Source organism: Panicum hallii, chromosome 6 (genome assembly GCF_002211085.1).
Source record: "Panicum hallii strain FIL2 chromosome 6, PHallii_v3.1, whole genome shotgun sequence".
NCBI classification, from domain to species: Eukaryota; Viridiplantae; Streptophyta; class Magnoliopsida; order Poales; family Poaceae; genus Panicum; species Panicum hallii.
This window is the reverse complement of record NC_038047.1, coordinates 2,632,318-2,650,690: the sequence shown is the minus strand read 5'-3', so window position 1 is coordinate 2,650,690 and position 18,373 is coordinate 2,632,318. Positions and strand designations below refer to the sequence as shown.

Sequence of the window (18,373 nt, the reverse complement as noted above, 5' to 3'; positions counted from 1 at the left end):
CTTCCTGTTCTGAACTTGTGATGGCACTGAAAGGGATCGCCTAAGACCTCATTCTGCAGGAGTGGAGGTCTGGAGGACAGCAACCGCGCGCGTCTACCAGAACGTGAGAGGCCGCGCAGCCTGCAGTGGCGGTTTCATGCAGGGAATTTGGAAGCGAGGATACCACGGCCGGAATCGCCGCGCGCGGCGTCATCTGGACAGAGGCGGCGTGTCTTCTCAGCTCGAACACCGGTTGGACCTTGGAGCTCCGAAGCTCCGCTAGACCAGGGGCATCTAGCAGGCAGAGGAAAGAAGAGGTACCCAATGGACGCCCGGCGGGAGGCGGCGCTCCGGCGAGTCGCGGTGGAGTGCCAGATCACGGCCTAGAATTTTGCGAAAGGTCCCAATATTTGCAAAGGCAATTAGGCAAAATAACCCGCCATTATTTTGCATACAGACCCCTCATTCGGAACGCAATTATTAATCGCGATCCTAATATTTGCAATATACTCCCGCAAAATAACCTCTAATTTGGATCGCGACTATTAATCGCAATCCGAATATTTACAAAATACCCCGTAAATTTACAAATAACCCCCTAATTTGGATCGCAACTATTAATCACGATCCGAATATTTTTACAATGCCCCCTATCATTTTCATATAGCCCCCTGGTTCAGGCCCGGCCTCACCAGTCCGGCCTCTCCGGGGCCGCCTGCCGCCGCCCTCCGCAGGTGCATAGCCTTCCCCAACTTGACCCACCAGCCCCCCCCCCCCCCCCCCCCCCCCCCCCCCCGCGCGCTCAAAACGATCCGCACCCATTTGCTCCCGCGGGTGCGGCACATCTGACCGCGAGGCGGGCGCCGGCCATTCGCCGCACGACCGAGCTCGCGCCGGCTGGGCATGCAAGGCGAGCTCCGGCAGCGTCATATCTGAGACTTGCTTGTGGAGACACCTCGCCCGCTTGGCCTGCGACGGAGCTGCCGCCGAGAGTCGCGGCGTTCGCCACCTGCGGAAGCTGCTCGGTGAAATGCGGCACCAGGCCATAGGGAAGGAAATTTGTGGAGATAGGATCTGGTGGTGATCCTCAAGTTGTTAGATGTTGTAGAACTAATCGAAAATCTGTTTCTGAATAGGCGGGAATTTGATACCGGAAATGAGAATTCAACAATTTACCCAGTGTGCGTGATGATTGATTGTATTGCTGCTGCAGGTAGAATGAATGTTCAGGTCTAGAGGTTGCAGTTCATGCCACTGGGCTTTGTATACATTCTGCCGCGACCCTCCCCATGCTGTCGCCTGTCGGCAACCGCGTCCGTGCCCCAAGCGTCGCCGACAGCGCCGCTCCACCACGCCGCCGCCGGCGCCAGTAGACATCCAGGCCGTGAAGATGAGCCTTCGTCCCTCTCTCTCTCTCTCTCTCTCTCTCTCTGAGCATCCTCGGTTGGGCCTAGCGATATGTGGGATCTGTCCATCCACGACCACTGGTTCTTAAGCAGGTAACGAATGCGGAATGCCTTGCTGTTCTTGTTGCGTGCATGGAGAGATCTGCTTCTTGGAGAGTTCCTGATTGTTTTAAGGGCAAATTGTACTGATTTATGGTTAATATAGAACCTCCGCAAGGTCTCAATTGCTTTGATTTCTTACTCTGATAACTTCATGCATGTGGCAATTTATCTTTGTTTTCAGTTAACCCTTCTCGATCAGCACTTATGCTGGTAACCGCAACACAATGCATTATATTTCAGGATAAAACTGTGAGTGCTATTGTATGCCTATAACACAATGTTAGTTTCTTTGGAACCATGATTAGTCATCTTAATCAATTTTCCATGTTTCGGTTAAGAGGGTCTCTTCTGTCCTCAAATGAATTTGTTGTAGCCTTGCAGTATTTGTTCTTCTTAGCCCCATGTCATGTCCTGATGATTTAGCAGGGTGGCTGGCTGGCTGGCTGCACTGGCGTGTGTCAGTAATGTTCCTGTTTCATGTTAATTTCTTCACAACCTCGAATTCAGCGGTTGACCACAAATAATGAAATCCAGGGATGCCAAACATGTTAGTTTCATGGGCATAACAGCTAGCTTTACATGTCAAGGTGAGAGTGCTTGAATCAGTAGCCAAGCACTCTTGGCTAGGAATTGGCCATGTAATCCAATTTGTGTCTTGTGCGATCAAGAACTTGAAACAGCAGCTCACTTGTGTCTGAACTGCAGCTTTGCGAAAGAAGTCTGGTACTTGGTCCTTTCTTGGGCTAACCTGAACATTCAGACAATTCTGGCTAATGATCAGGATATTCAAGTTTGGTGCGCTATGGCTCTGAAGCCGCATTTCGTTAAAAAACAAAGGTCAGTAGTGGCCATCCTGATGATCACAGTTTGGAATGTCTGGAATGAAAGAAACAGAAGAGTGTTTGACAACAGGTCACTGCAGCCGGTTCAGGTGTTCCACTTGATCAAAGCTGAGTTGCTGCAGCGTGTGGCAGCCTGTGGGAGGCCAGAGCTTTCTTAGTTTTTATGTTAGTGTTACCTCGCTTGTTCTTGCGCTTGTGTGTGTGTCAGTTTATTTTTGTAATATCTCTTATGTAGGACTCTCCTGCCCCCCCAACCCCCTTCCCCCCTTAAATGAATGAGCAGCACTCCTGCCTCTCTTTTTTTTTTTTTAAAAAAAGGGTGAGAGTGTTAGCATGTATTCTCTGCTGAGTGCTGAAATTCTTGACAGGATGTAGAGATGGCTTGAGTGATCTTTTTATGAATTAGTGCTTGTGCAATGCTACCTGCCTTGCTATCACAATATTAGCCCTGTTACTGTATTTGGTTCTCATCTTATATGCATCCTTCTCAGGACTTGGTTCTTTTCTGTCAATTTATGCATTCTCCTTTGCTCATTGGTCCTTTCTAGTCAGAGTCGAGTTGTGTGTTTAGCTAACCTCACAAATATTAAGCACTATTATATCTTTTTTGGTACTGCATTACCCCTTCTCACTTCTCACAAAGTAGTTAATGTGGTCCATTTCAACACTTGAGTTGCATTCTGTGAATAATGCACATTATTCTTATTGTTTTGTGTAGACACCAGTATTCCGATCCATTTTTAATTGTCATTTTGTAAAGCTACAATCTTATGTTTATTCATTTACATTTCTTTCCATGATATTTGCGTAAGTGCAGGGCGCCGGTCCCTCCAAGATCCAGCAGGAGCAGAGTTCCCATTCCCCTCCAACATCCAGCTGGGGCAGCAGTAGGATTTAGCTCCATGCATGCTGGATCAAGTCAAGGTCCATCCTATTAAGGCGTAGTATGATTCAGCTCATTGTTCGAGCGGATGAATCGTTAATGTGTTGTAATATTGCTCAATGTAACCACAAAATTGTTTTACCTTCGTGGTCATACTACTAATCAACCGTGCATACGTGTGTAAATATATTTTTGATTGAGGCAGCAAAGTCATTGCCAGCTTGCCGCGTAAGCTTGTTCTGAAGAAAAAGGCCACCGGCAGCAAGCGAGCAAGCTTATTAACTTACTCCCTCCGTCTCAAATCATTGATCATTTTGACTTTCCTAGATGCATAATTTTTCTTATGCATCTAGATTTATGTCATGTCTAGGTACGTACTAAAATCTAATTTATGTATCTAGAAGAGCCAAAATAATGGAGGCAGTACTTTCTGGTTAATCCAATGGTTTTTTGAATGGGTTTTGGATAACCTTATGCTCGCATGGTTAATTATGTGCATAAAGCGATAAGCAACTGGCATTGTTGTTGCTTTACCAGATATTTGAATCTGAACTTAATTTTGACATCAACCACTTGGATGCAGGAGCCTCCAACAACAATACCAGTACACCACTTGGCAACAAATGTTAAAGATGCCAAATTCACAATGATTGGACATGAAATATTTTGCACCGATTAGTTTGTGTGCGAGTAGAGCTGACACAAAGATAGAACGTGAATAAGTGAACTCAGTGTTATCAAAATCAATTTAGCCTTCTGCAGACCAAACCCAACATCATCAGTCAGAGGTGAAAAGAGTAAACCACACTTGGCGCATTTCGAATAGCTCATCTGAACAATTGGTACCAGCCATTCTGCTGACACATTGTCAACAATTTAACAACTGTCACTTTCTTGAACATGTTATTTCAAATGTTCCGGATCCATTCATGCAGCAATTCCTCCTAAGCAAACTTTTGCGATACCACTGGTAAAAATTCAGTGGATCAGTACACTGCTACATGTAAAAGTACATGCCATCTGCGCAAGTAACAGATATGCGATTCATTGGCTTGTCCTTGAGAAGAAAGGCCCTAAACCCTAAACTGTGTGTGGTCCATCAACGAAACATAATAGCAATATGTACTTGAGTCTACAGCCATCTTGGGAGACACACTCGCCTTAGTTTTCTGAGTTGCAAACTCAAAGTCCATTCAGGAAAATTGCCATGCCAATGTTGCTGTTCTTCAGTGCCCACACACAGACATCTAATGCGCAGTACGTTTCCTCTGTGGCGGTTAGTACTTCTGGTGGCAGGCCACTAGCTGCATTTGTGGATAAGATCAGTGCAAGAGGTTCATCCCAATAATCCTTTTACTTGATTTTTCAGGGCTTGACTTTGGTGCTTACAGCGTCTACATAATAAATGGTTTGAGTCAAGTATCTACTAGCTTCCGGCAAATTGTCATCCCATCCCCAATAGGCACCTGCAGTTCTTGCAAAAATAAAATGACATTATTAACAAATGCAGGTTGCTGATATTGCAGTACCGGTAGACAAGGCATTTCAAAGATTCTCTTAAAGTTTGCAAGTAATAAACACATATCCAAAGCATCAATACCAAACATAATACAGCGGGAGGAAAAAAGAGACCATGCTGATATCTACACGTTTATCCTCCAGAACTTTCTTATTGAAGTTCCTTATACTGATTGTCTTTTGATCATCAACCTGCAAAAAGGTGGAAGTCAAATGTTATATGATGTCTAATTTAGCCGTATAACATATAAGTATGTAACATCTCAATGGCATTCTAGCATACCAATGGATCAGCAACCCGTCCATACCAAAGGACATTGTCCATAACAATTAAACCACCGACTCTTACCTACAGCAGAACAAAATGAAAAGGTCAACACACAGACAAACAAAATGGCTATTATGGTTTTGTGTTAAAATTATAAACTAAATGTGTGGCAAGAAAAATAATAATAAATATAACTGCTTCTAACAGAATAAGCAATATGATGATTAAAAAAAGAAGAAGAAAACAAATTATATCGGGGAACAAGTAGAGGGCAAGACCTAATGCCTTTTACATAACCAAGGAGAGGAACTAAAATTTTAAATCTTACAAGCTTTAGTAGAAGCTCAAAATACTCCTCGTACATTCTCTTATCAGCATCAACAAATGCAAAGTCATAACTAGAAAAAAGGTGAAAAAGAGACATCTGTTAGAAATGTCAGAGGTTAACATATATGGTGACAGATTATAAGAAACCATAATTTATATACCTCGAAGCTTCACCACAATCAAGCAATGATCTTAGAGAATCCGCAGCCAAAGCATGTTTCACATCAATCTAAGGAATTTGAACACATTTATCAGCATAAAAAATCTAAAATGCAAACATTATTACAATTGTAGGGCAGCTCGAAATGATAAATATTCAGCTTTAAGTGCATACAGACCAGTTACTGACAGGGAAATATTGGTTAATGTATGAAAGGTAGATGTCTGATAAAGATAGAATATGCAATGTATCAAGAATTCTACTTTCATAAACTACATAGCATGCAGTGTCAAAAAAATCTAAAGCAAACATCTAACATATAATGATAAGAATAATGAAACAGAGAACATACAACACAAAAAGCAATGCACTAGATAAGACACTTCGCGCCCCTGCAAAATTTTCTTTGCACATGCTCTGCATGGCTGTAAAACCTTTACTTCAAATTCAAACAAATAACAAGACTGTCACCTGTCGGCCCAAATTAACCTCTAACTATGGAGCTATAAAAAAAGGAATCTTGAATCGACTTAAAAATCATGTACACTTATTATAGAAGTTTGGAATGAAGGATCAAGAAATGAATCATACGTAAATAAGAAGTATCACCTTGTGTGCAACACCAGCACGCTGATAGTATTTCTTGGCAACTTCTAGACATCTTTCATCCCTTTCACAAGCAACCAAGCGACCAGATTCAGGGAGTGCTAGTGCTACAGCTAATGATGAATACCCCTATAGAAAAGATTAAAAGAAGTGCTTATATAAAGCTAAAATATTCGATAAATCTATGCACGGAAACTACTTTTACACAAGGCCTACAATACATTTTCCGTTGCAACACATGATGGTTAATACTATTGTTGCTTACAGGAGGAACGAAGACATTACAAGTACAACACTACCATTTATTTTACTAGAAATACTTAGTGTACTATATGATATCACTTCATAGGGAAACTGCGTATAACCAGATACCAAGAGGACTATTTCTTGCAAAAAGTTTATTTAACCACTTATTTATGGTTCTTATTGTCACAGGATGTGTGGATTCCATGTTTCTAATGGTGGGACATCACACCAATGACCAGATGGGAAACTTTCCTCAACTGTTTTTAAGTAGGACAACCTAGAAAGCCAACAGTTAGTTTATGTTGGGCTTAAAATCAATATAACATTAATAGTGTTACATGGACACAGGTGCGGGTCTCGGTGTCCAACTCTGGTGCGGGTGTCCGATTCTGTAGGATTTTTGGGGACATGCCAAATAGCACTTGGAGTCCGACACGGGTGTCGGGATCTGACACGGGTGCGGGGTGTCTTACTTGGCAAATTGGACACGGGTGTCCGGGTAACACTTAGCTCTGGTTCTATGATAGAAACAGAGAATTTCTACTGCTTAGCATACAATAACTGGGAGTTGAAAGTACGTAAATTCAAATTGCATAGTACTCAGTTCACATACAGTAAAGACACCAACTTCAATGCAGCGCTGCGCCCCTTGAATCTGAACCAGCATCGCTAATAGCTGAGCCTGCGCAGGAGAAACCTATGAAGATGAAAAATTAGATTAGATACCCATTGGACACATTAGATTCAGGTAACAAAGTATCTGAGGAAGCAACCATTGTATACCCAGAAAAATAATATGTAAGCTGCGAATTTATTCTTGTTATGTTCCAAGCAAAAGATCAATAAAGTCAACGGAAGCGACAAAATGACATAAGTACAATAGCAGGCTCAATGTTGAAAAATAGGATTATCTTTATCGGGCCTAACATCCAAAAGCAGTACCAGAAGAATAATTGAATGTATACCACAAAAACAAGAATACAAATGTGTCCCTGCATAATCAGAACATAATGTGCATGCAAGAACATGAAGTTCAACTAAATGCCAAAACGCAAGTGCATAGCACACTAGACAGTCCTAGCTTCCAGCACTTGAACGGACTATGATGTTATTTCAGAACCGCATGCACTTCCATCTATACAATTGAACATCAATTAAGCTCAGTAGTAGGTCCAACCCCCCCAAAACAGGATTATCAGTATTGTGCCTAACATCTAAAATGAAGTACTTCCAAAAGAAACTGAATGCATACTGCGAAAATAAAGTATAACACAAGCATGCTCCCTGCATATATAGAATGTAATGCTTATGTGCTGTGTATATTCAATAAAATGGCAGCCCATATCAAGTCACTTTGGAAAAATGAAATGAGCATGGCGACCCACGTCGAGGAACAACAAAGGCAGTAGGAATTTGCAGCCCACACGGATCACACATTTGCTGTTTCTAGTTTTGTCAATTGAATCGAGTACAATATCATTGCAGCGCACTTCATCATCATCAATGCAACGCAACAGGAAGTCAGGAACTGCATAGAGCGACGATACAGATGTGTGACGCACCTGCATCTGGCTCCCCCTCATGGCCGCTGTCTCCTCGCGGAGCTCCCGGAGAACCTGAAGCCATCAACGACGGGGCAGTCAGCGTCCAGTAAAATCTCCCCACAAAATCGCACTGCAGCAATTTGGTCGAAACGAACGGAAACGAGAGACGGAGACGAGAGGGTGGCGCACGGGGTGCTCGCGGACGTTGGCGAGGAGGTATTCGTAGAGCGGCGGCGTCATCCCCAGCTGCTTCCGCCCGCTCCGCGCCTCCTCCACCGCCTCCGCCACCGCCGCGGCGGCGGCGGAGTGGCGCGAGCACATGAGGCGCACGAGGCATGCCAGCGCGCCGCGGCGGTTTGACGGGGAGGAGAAGGCGACGGAGGCCCCAGAGAGTAGGGTCCGGGGTCGGGGGACGCCGAGCCCCCGTGCGGCGGCCGCCCCTGCCGCCGGCGGGGGAGGGAGAGGAAGCGCGGCGGCGAGGCGGGGCGACATGGCTGGTGGCCCACACGTCAGTGACCGCGCGTGCTGCCGTTTCCTTTTATTTAATTTTTTTTGAAAGAAACGTTAGGCCGTATGAGGCTTGCGGATAACGTGAAGTATGGCTGGCCCACAAGGGGCCCGGATGTCAGTGGCAGTGTGGCCCAGCATACCTAATGCTATGGGCCTAGAGTAATATGGGTTCCACACAAGTACGTATGGGCGAATTTGCCGAGTCCAAGTATGACGGGCTCAAAGTAGAGATTGGGTCTGTGCCCTCGTTGGGCTCAACCGAGCGGGATGCACGTGCCAACTCATTAGGCCAGTCTCAGCAGATTTTATAGAGAATTTTATAGCATTAAATTTTATGCTACATCAATAATTTTGCTGATACGGGAGAAAAAATAAAGAAGGAATTTTATAGGATGTGAGAGGAGTTTTATCACTGTAAAACTTAACTTATCTTGCACGGTTATTAGTTTCCAGTTGTAGTAACTGTGCACGGAGACCGGTCTTAGGCTGTCTCCAGCGATATCCTCCAAATCCCATCCTCTGCATCCTTCATTTACAGAATTCTCTACAAGATTCTCTCCTCTATATCTCATTTCTCTCCAACAACGTTCTCTAAATCTCGTTCTCTATATATTAAACCCTATATTAGAAACGTATTTTATTCCAAATTTTTGTACGTACGTATTTATCATACCTCAAACGCTATGGACATATTTTATTTTTATTTAATTCAGTGTTTGAAACGTAAAGAAAAAATAGAGAAGAGGAGAGAGAATCTCTATATATAGAGAAAATCTGTAGCGTTCTCTATTTTAGAGGACCATTTAGAGAACGCTGCTGAAGCAGTAGAGAACGGAATCTTCCTCTATATATAGAGTACAGGCATCCGCTGGAGATAGCCTTAGCGGCCAAGCCCGGGGAGGAGAAGCTGATGAAGTGACGAGGAAGAGCATTTGTAAGCTGGTTTCCATGCGGTCATGCCACACGTCATGTGTTCGTACACGTACCATGAATGTAAAAGTCAAACTCATATAGTTAATTAATTAGAGAGTAAAATACATGGCTATGGCCAGTCCAACTCTCAAATACATGGGTGGTTTTTTAAAGAGAAAATTCAAAATTGAATAAAGTAGCACTAGCAACTTCTAGACAACTCCTTTTTTTATAAGGTGGTGAAGACCGAAAACGTATTTTACAGTTGATAAATTTGAATTAGGGCCTTGTTTAGATGCACCCCAAATTGCAAATGTTATAAACCGGAGTACTGTAGCGCTTTCGTTTGTATTTGATAAATTTTATCTAATCATGGACTAACTAGGCTTAAAAGATTCGTCTCGTGATGTACAATTAAACTGTGCAATTAGTTATTTTTTTACATACATTTACTGCTCCACACATGTATCCTAAAATTGATGTGATAGAGAGAGAGTGTAAAAAGTTGGAATTTGGAGGGGATCTAAACAGGCCCTAACTTACGTTAAGATAAAACTGGGAGAGAAAAAAAGGACTTTCTCTTAGTTATATGAACAGCTCAGAATGAAATTCAGCGTCTCTTTCCGCCTACTAGATTATCTTATGTTGTGTGCGACAATTACAGTTTAGGGGATGTATTATTCTATGAAACAAAGCACAGCACAGCCGTACAGGTATGCGCATGTCTCCATCGGCAATGGCGACGGTGGATCTTTTGATCTAGGATCGGGTCATGAACCATATCGACGTACGTGCGGTGATTGTATCTTATATATATTTTGGATTATTGGATCGATCTAAAAGGTTGATAAAATAAACTAGAATAACAATCTACGTAAATAATTTAGAAGAAAAAATAAACTAAAGTAGCATGCCATTGTAATTAATTAGCTGATCAAAAAATACTATTAGATACACACTTGCATCCTTAATCCTCCATCATCAACTGTAAATGATAAAATCAATTAAGATGATCGATGACAATATATCCTTCGAGATGCATGAAGCAATGGTAGCTTAGATCATATGGCTCTCAATTGATCCGATCCTCAACATTTTGTTGTAAATCACAATTCACAAACATATATATAAATACTCTATATATGTCCATGGGTACATTGAACGTAAAAAAAAATTATAAATGCCCAGAAAATACAAGTATCTGTGCGCTAAGTTGGAGACTCGATTTTGGTTGAACAAATTAAAGCTGAATCTAGCAGTCTGAGCTATGTATGATCAATTCGCGTTTGTGCATAAGTTACTTGTACTTACGGTATTGCTAACTCTGGTTCACCGCTTAATTAATACTCCTTCTATCCATTTTAAGGTATAGTATAACATGGCACGGTCTTCCAAATAATAGTTTGATCATTCATTTATTATATTTGTATCACTTATGGTTATAAACTTGTAATCATGTAAAATATATTTGTTTACTAATTAATCATATGAAGTCTACATTATAAAAATAAAAAATTATTAGTTAAATTATTAGTTAAAGGTTGCAAAGTTTGAATTTTGATATGTGTATGCGTCTTATAAAAGTAGATGGAGGGAGTAAGAATCTTCCACTGCTATTTCATATGTGCCATGCTGATTAAACTAGAGACTCGAACTAGGATGAGCAGGTTTCACGGGAACCTAACCAAAGGTGATCGATCTCTCTAGTCCGCTGCTTGTTTACAAGTTTTAGTAACACTTAAGGGCTAAGTTATGCATGTCTCCTAGCTAGCTAGTTCACCAATTAAGCATATTCTTCCGTACGTACCTATTCCATTTTTCCACGTGCCTATAAATCTCACCCGGCCAAGTCAAAATCTCCCAGTCGGTCGTTAGCGTCGATCGTCTCACAACAAGTTTGATCCCCCATGGCAACTGGTTAAAATTCAGACGCCACGCGTCAGCTACTCAGCTCGATTACGGTCTGGTTAGGTCATCAGGAAGAAGAGCGAAAACAAGCTGAAGAAGAAGAAGAAGCATTCAAGCATCTGTACGCATTCGTCCTCGTGCGGTCATGACTCTTCACGGCTTCACGCGCGCACGAGCGAATCCATGAACGACGACGAGCGACACATGAAAAAGCTAACCTCTACGTGGGGAATCAGATTTACTAGCTACTACTGCATGGTTTGACCGGTGTTCAGTTTCCTTTTTTTCTTTAAAAAAGAGAGAAAGAATTGTCTATTTTTCCAAAGATACTACTACGTCAGAAGTGGCGATGGTGAATCTTTTGACCTACGAACGAAGGATCACGTGCCAGGTCAGTGACGCCAGGATTTATTTATATTTGCAAACAGCAGGGGGTAATTAATTGCTCCGTTTACTTACCGCTATGTATAACTAAAGTAGCAGGGCAGTTAATTTCACCCTCTCACTGTACGTCACCCATCTCCACTAGGCACTAGCACAGTAGTAACCATAAAGCTAGCTGTGCTCACCGTATAAAGCTCGGTGCCTTGCATTGGAGTAGTAACCATCGAGATCACCTCAATATATCACCCGGTCACACTCGGTGAGCACCGGCTCCGGCTAGCCGGAGGTAGAAGAGCTGGTAGTTCATTCAGGCATGCGGAGGGGTTGGTCGCAGCTGGACTACGTGCTGGTGCCGCTGGGCCTGGCGGTGCTGCTGGGGTACCACCTCTGGCTGCTCCTCCGCATCTGCCGCCGCCCGGAGACCACCGTCATCGGCATCAACGCCATCAACCGCCGCATCTGGGTCCGCCACATCATGGAGGAGCCGTCCGGGAAGCACGCGGTGCTGGCGGTGCAGACGATGCGCAACAGCATCATGGCCTCCACCGTGCTCGCCTCCGTCGCCATCACGCTCAGCTCCCTCGTCGCCGCGCTCATGGCCAGCGGCGCCGCCCACGGCCTCTTCTCCGGCTCCGGCGGCGCCGGCAGCAGCCTCGTCGTGGGCGCCGCCGGCGAGGCCGCGCTGACCCTCAAGTTCTTCGCGGTGCTCGTCTGCTTCCTCGTCGCCTTCCTCCTCAACGTGCAGTCCATCCGGTACTACAGCCACACGGGGCTCCTCGTCAACGTGCCGCTCGCCGCGCACCGCCGCCCGGCCAGCGCCGTCGGGTACGTCACGGGGACGCTCAACCGCGGCTTCTACTTCTGGTCCCTCGGCGTCCGCGCCTACTACTTCTCCTGCCCGGTCTTCCTCTGGCTCTTCGGGCCCATCCCCATGTGCGCCTCCTGCATCGCCATGGTCGCCTCGCTCTACTTCCTCGACGTCTATACGGAGTGGGACAAGGACGACGACGGCGCCGGCGATGGCGACGGCCACGCCCGGGAAAGGAAGACGGGCGCCAGCGGCAGGCTGATGCCAGTAGAAGGCGTGTGAAATTCATGCCAACGGAGTCCAACCATCTTCTCTGCTTTCCATTCAGACGGCAAGATTCCCTGCTTGTCGCTGAAGTGCAACAGAGGATGTGAATGCTGCCAAGAGAGGATGAACTTCTCAGGAAAAAAGAAAAAGAAGATCAGGATTCAATGTTCGTTGAATCCAGATCGTACTGTACTGTAGCAAATAAATGTGATATCCTTGGTGTTTGTACCAAAAACCTTCTTGAGCCCCGTGCAAATGAAGTCTCTGATGTCAGTGACGATGCAAAGTCAACTTCAGGTGTCCTCCTTTGTCCTTTCAGAAAAACTTGAGGTGTCATGTGTGTACTTTGATCATGTTGTTTTACGGCAAAATGGTTGTGTGGGCCGTGAGGCGGTACATGGGCCCCGTCGAGCCCATCTTCTGAAGGAGTTCGAAGCCATTGAAACCAACTTATCAATCGAGAAATTGCAGTCTCATTTTTAATCACTGCTTTGTCCAGTTAAAATGTGACACGTCATCCCTTTCAAAAAAAAAATGTGACACGTCATAGATTCAGTAGTCCGAAGAGCAGGAAACAAATGAGTTGTAACATTTTCTTTTTCAGTCGAAACTTGAAGGACACAAAAAAAAAACTGACCGAAGATTTAAACAAAACAATGCTTCATATGGGATTTTTTCGGTGGTCTGCTGTGTCAGAAATGATTTCCCTGAAACATTGTTGATTTTCGGCTGTGATGGATTCGGATTCCATTTATGAAATTACCCATGAGAAAATTTCTGGTTTGGTTCCTTCACAATTTAGTGCTCAGGTTATTGGTTGCCTAGATTTCGAGATTTCCCGTGGATGGAACCAACGTGTTTGGTTTATAAATTTGAGATGTTTCTCTTCCGAAATTTGGATTCCGTGTTCTCTGCTGCTTGCTTGCTGCTGCTGTGGTACATAGAAATTTACATTTCAAGCCCCCGAAACTAAAATTTCGCAGTGTTCACTACAAGTCCCCGCTCTAGACTGTATTTACCGGTGGTGCTCTGGGCATGCAATTCACGTGTCCAGGGAGTCTGGGACAAATCTTTGTTGAGATTGTCCCGGGACACATTCAGAAATCTGTTATCAAAACGATTTATTATATGATCTCTATGATATATGTAACTATATTTCCTTTGCAGCTTTAAAAAAATCTTTAGCAATCTTTTCTAGTCTTTAATAAAAAAAAATCTTTAGCAATATTGTCTTAGCAGGCTTTAATTAAGAAAATTAGTAGCAATATTTTCTTAGCATGCTTTAAATAAGAAAATCTGCAAATATCTTCTCTTCTCGGCATTTAATTACAAAAATCTTCTCATCTTTTAGGAAACAAAAAGACTCGAATCAACAAGTTTAAGCACACCAGGTTATGTAACAAATATGATTGTTCATGAACCAAAACAGGCTCCAACAAGAATCTAAAAACGACAAGTAGTAAAACAATAGGAAGATAAGCTTGGGTAAAACTTTCAGTTTCAGCAAAAATATTATTGCAGAAATCTACGAAAGCTACTAGATTTTTTTAATAATCCAGCGAGCTACTATATGGTCTGTATAATATCTTCAACAATTTTCTCTTCGCAGGCTTTAATTAAGAAAATTATTAGCTGCCTTCTCTTAGCAGGTCTTGATGAAGAAAATCTTCTACAATATTGTCTTAGCAGGAATTAATTTTTTTACAACACTTTAGTAATACTTCCTTAGGATGATTTAATTAAGAAAGGTCTTCAACAATCTTCTCTTCTCAGCTTTTAGTTACAAAAGCTTCTGTGAATCAGACTTTTTCGTATGCACAAAGTTGCCAAACCATTTCCTACCCAGGCCAACAGAAAACAACGCCCCATAACTTTTCAGCTGACGTGGTAGCAGAGATCGAGAAATAAAAAGCTAAAAACATCAACTTCCGCATACATGTTTACAACAGCAATCGCGAGATCAGGCATATGACATAATCTGAAGACTCTTCTTATGTTCCAGGTTAAGACACGAACAAACAAGTTGAAGCACACCAGTCACCAGCTTCAGTAACAAATGTGATTGCTCATGAACAAAATCTAAAAACAGAAAGCAGTAAGACTTTATGAAGATAATCTTCGCGAATCAATCTTGTAGGTGAAAGCCAAAAGCCTAGAACTGCTAGGGAAGAAAATGGTAAATCTTAAGCGATGGATGGGTCCTACTCGCTTTTGGGTCCCTTGGCCATCTCCACAAAAATCAATCTTCCGCGTAGTATCTGTTTAGATAGTAATTTAGAGAAAGTTGAAGATTACATATCCAAATAATGTAAACATGAAAAGCTGATGCTAATTCACATCTAGTTCAGGAATTAAGCCTGTGCATGTTTTTCATTTTATAATTTGTTCACTATTCAGTCACTGAAACTGAAAGTCAGGGATCAACACATGATCATGAAGCAGGAGTATTGATGCTGGAGTTTCAGCATGTTCACAAGTTGAAAAATCTATGGATATAACACAACAACTGGAGTTTTTTTTGTCAAGAAAATATTGCCAAAATACAATTGCATTAACAAAACAATAAAGCTGCAAATCGACATAAAACTATGTTCCAGACGGCTTCCATCGCCTGTTGGAAACTAATAATTTCAAGCTAGCTGCTGGGTTGTGATTTCGTGAGAAGTTAGAAAACACTGCAAGAACTGCAGAAAGAAAGTGCAATGAACCTATTTACAATGGGACAAATAACCATGGCCATGTGATTTTCAGTCCATCTCCAAAAAAAAATATCATGATATTATCTGCAACTGTCACACCATAGTACCCCAAGGTAGTTCTGCCGATTGCTAAAGTACCTTAAGAAGGTTGCAATTTTCTCAATGCAATACATTTATATCACCAAACAAAAAACTGTGCTGTTTACATAAATTTATCCTTTTGATGCAGTAATCTAGATTGCCTTATCAATGACAAGCAGCAAGATACAAAGAAATGCTAAATCGAAGAGCCACTACCTTACATTCTTCAAAAAAAGAAGACATACCTTAGGGTTCTTTGAAAAATTAGTCACTAACTTAGAAAATAAAATGCATAAAATGCATTAACTCAATCCAATCATCCAACACAGGTGTTTTCACAAAGGAATGCATCCCAGTAGATCTTAAGACAAAGGGCAGATGTAATAACTTCAATTGTTCTGAAAATAGTTATAATAATTAAGACATTCAGGATGTGAGAATATGAGTAGGTATAGAAAAAGTGAAAATAAGAACTTTTGAGATGGTTCAGCTAAGAAGAGATGACATCAGAGCTCACACCATGCGATCATGAATTTTCTTCAGTATCGTGTAAAATAAATGGCAACAACTGAAGCTAACAATTTGTAGACATCACAACTTATTAGCATCAGTAAATCAAGTTTTTACTGGAAACAAGTGAACAAAGCAAAAAGCACATACCCTTCCATCCATTGCCTTAACAGCTTTCTCCGCCTCCGCTTGCGATGAATATTTGACAAAGCCAAATCCTTTCATCCTTCCAGTTTGGCGATCTCGCATAAGTCGGGCTGCACTTGATAAGATACAAAAAGCGATATCAAACTGAAAGAAGTCTAGTTTGATTCAACTAACATAACCAATACTGTTACAAAATCAAACACCAAGTTTCATTAAGAAATAATTACAAAGATTGCCTGGAAGTGGAAAACAGATCGAGGCAGGCCTATAATAGCACAGATAATGTACCTTCCTTTACATTGCCAAATGGTGAAAAGATATCTTTGAGCTCTTCCTCTGTCGTATAAAATGATAATCCTGAAAAAAACACAATAAAAAATGAGTGAATACTACGTGCCACAACCGCATTACACTAAGAACAAACAACATCAGACAAAACAAAACTCCATAAGAGATTGGGCTGGATGTACACAACAAAATTTTACCAGAAAAGGTGGAGATATTGGATAGATTTACAGCAGCTTTACAATATAATGTTTCTACGTCAGAGCGACGGTCCATGCCTTCATGATAACCAATGGAGGTGAAAATGACAGCCCACCACATATCCTCCAAGATGAGGACACCAAATTGATTGGCATTTGTTATGGCCAACTATTGGAGGAACTAGGCAGCGATCAGGCTAGCACAAGATGGAGAAAGGCACAACAACCCATCCTAGAAACCATCGTCCCCACTCTCTTGCAAAGGAACCATATTGTGGTAGCACCTGATACTCGTTGCAACTCAACATCCTCGCAATCAAAGCCTAGACCACCAAGGCACCAACCAGTGCTACCCTCTGCCCAAACCATTAAAAGTCACTAGTCCGCATAAACTTGCTAACACACTGCGTGAATCAAGCATACCAGTACCCTACAACCACGCAGTCACAAGGTCTGGAACAAATCCAATCATCAAGGTGAATCACCCGACGGCAGAAACAAGCAAGAATCGGTCGAGATTTACTTACTGCTCACAAATATCTCCGTGCTGAAGCACCTCATGCCCAGAAGCTGAGAGGACAAACCCATCAGCCTCCCACCTCGCATCACCATCGGGGATGACCTCCACCGCCGTCCCCAAACCCTAGATCCCCAAAATTCCCAGCGCAGAGGAATAGAAAGAGCAAGCTTGCGAGGGCTCCGATAACAATTTCGTTACCTTAAATCCAAGACGTTCTGGCACGATTTACAAAGCAGGCAAGCCAGATAGCGCTGCACGAAACATTTTGTTGGAATATTTGGGCCTAGCCCATATAAATTCAAATAATTTCTATAAAATCTTAAACAGCCATTAGAACATAGATGCATGGCAACAAGTTAATCCCACTTTGCCAGTGGAGGTGGAGGGAACCTAACTTAAATAGTTGGATGCTCTCCATACTTTTGCAATTGTGGGTAAGAGTAAGAAGGAAGAACACGTGCGCGCGCTCGCTCGCCTCGCCTCGACGAGCTCGGGTGAAGGGGGCGCGCACGCGACGTGCACGTGAATGGTCCGTCAAAATCCGGGTCGCGTGTGGCTTCTTTTTGCCGATCGGCTCTCTCTCTGGTCTCGGTGATCGGCTCTTCAGTCACGGGAGAAAGAGCCGTTCGTTTCCTGTGAATCGGCTCTCCGGTCTCGGGCTAACGCTGTAGAAAGCCGATTGCGAATCTGTTACGGATTTCATGCGTGGATTTTTAGGACTCGTAACCGACTGGTTTTGGGACGCCAAAACCCCAGCGGTTCTCCTTATAAATACGCGCGGGTGCCGGCACAGATGCATAATAACAATACGCCTCAACCTGCCCGTTGCGCCGCCCAGTACGCTATTTCATCCCGTTCGTTGGCGTGCACCGGTGATCGGGAGAGCAGGTCTCCGGAACCTCGTCCTCAGCGATCCTGCACCGGGAGAGGGCGAATAAGGTTTTTGGGAAGGGCTCTGCGCAACTGCTCGAACACTTTCACATCGCCGTCCTCTACGTCCTCGTCACCACGGCTCGTCTACCTCCTCGTCGGTGGGGCGCGACTCGGCGTCGTCAAGCGCGCGGAGGTGCTGATCATCACCGTCGTCATCTTTGCCTGGTTATTCCAGTCACGCAAGACACGTACGACTTTCTGTCCCTAACTATACTTTTCATACCTAGAATGATCTGGTTAGGGTTGATATTGCTGCTGCAATACTTTATCTTAAATTACGTTATGGGCATATTTAGATTTATTCGTTTTCTGTACACAACTTTCATCA

The 18,373-nt window shown here is 43.1% G+C and overlaps 3 protein-coding genes across 4 annotated transcripts; 1 reads left to right on the top strand and 2 right to left on the bottom strand.

Moving 5' to 3' along the window:
- Nucleotides 1-4,006: 4,006 nt before the first annotated feature.
- LOC112896288 (O-methyltransferase MdmC-like) lies at nt 4,007-8,410 on the bottom strand. Of its 2 annotated transcripts, XM_025964220.1 has the most exons (10): nt 8,071-8,410; nt 7,900-7,953; nt 6,951-7,034; nt 6,095-6,220; nt 5,487-5,554; nt 5,327-5,396; nt 5,014-5,079; nt 4,845-4,922; nt 4,602-4,678; nt 4,007-4,516 (listed from the first exon to the last, which is right to left on the bottom strand). In XM_025964220.1, the coding sequence occupies exons 1-9, from the start codon at nt 8,371-8,373 to the stop codon at nt 4,628-4,630; spliced, it is 900 nt and encodes a 299-aa protein (XP_025820005.1). In that variant the 5' UTR covers nt 8,374-8,410; the 3' UTR covers nt 4,007-4,516; nt 4,602-4,627. The 2 variants fall into 2 exon arrangements, with proteins under 2 accessions (XP_025820005.1, XP_025820004.1); XM_025964219.1 differs by having other exon boundaries at nt 4,007-4,678.
- Nucleotides 8,411-11,817: 3,407 nt separating this feature from the next.
- On the top strand, nt 11,818-12,963 carry LOC112897946. The gene has a single exon (XM_025966354.1). The coding sequence runs from the start codon at nt 11,909-11,911 to the stop codon at nt 12,683-12,685; it is 777 nt and encodes a 258-aa protein (XP_025822139.1). The 5' UTR covers nt 11,818-11,908; the 3' UTR covers nt 12,686-12,963.
- A 1,606-nt stretch (nt 12,964-14,569) lies between these two features.
- Nucleotides 14,570-17,372, bottom strand: LOC112896441 (glycine-rich RNA-binding protein 4, mitochondrial-like). The gene is made up of 5 exons (XM_025964406.1): nt 17,120-17,372; nt 16,396-16,464; nt 16,111-16,217; nt 14,876-14,928; nt 14,570-14,749 (listed from the first exon to the last, which is right to left on the bottom strand). Exons 1-5 carry the CDS (start codon nt 17,202-17,204, stop codon nt 14,737-14,739), a joined length of 327 nt encoding a protein of 108 aa, XP_025820191.1. The 5' UTR covers nt 17,205-17,372; the 3' UTR covers nt 14,570-14,736.
- Between the last annotated feature and the right edge of the window lie 1,001 nt (nt 17,373-18,373).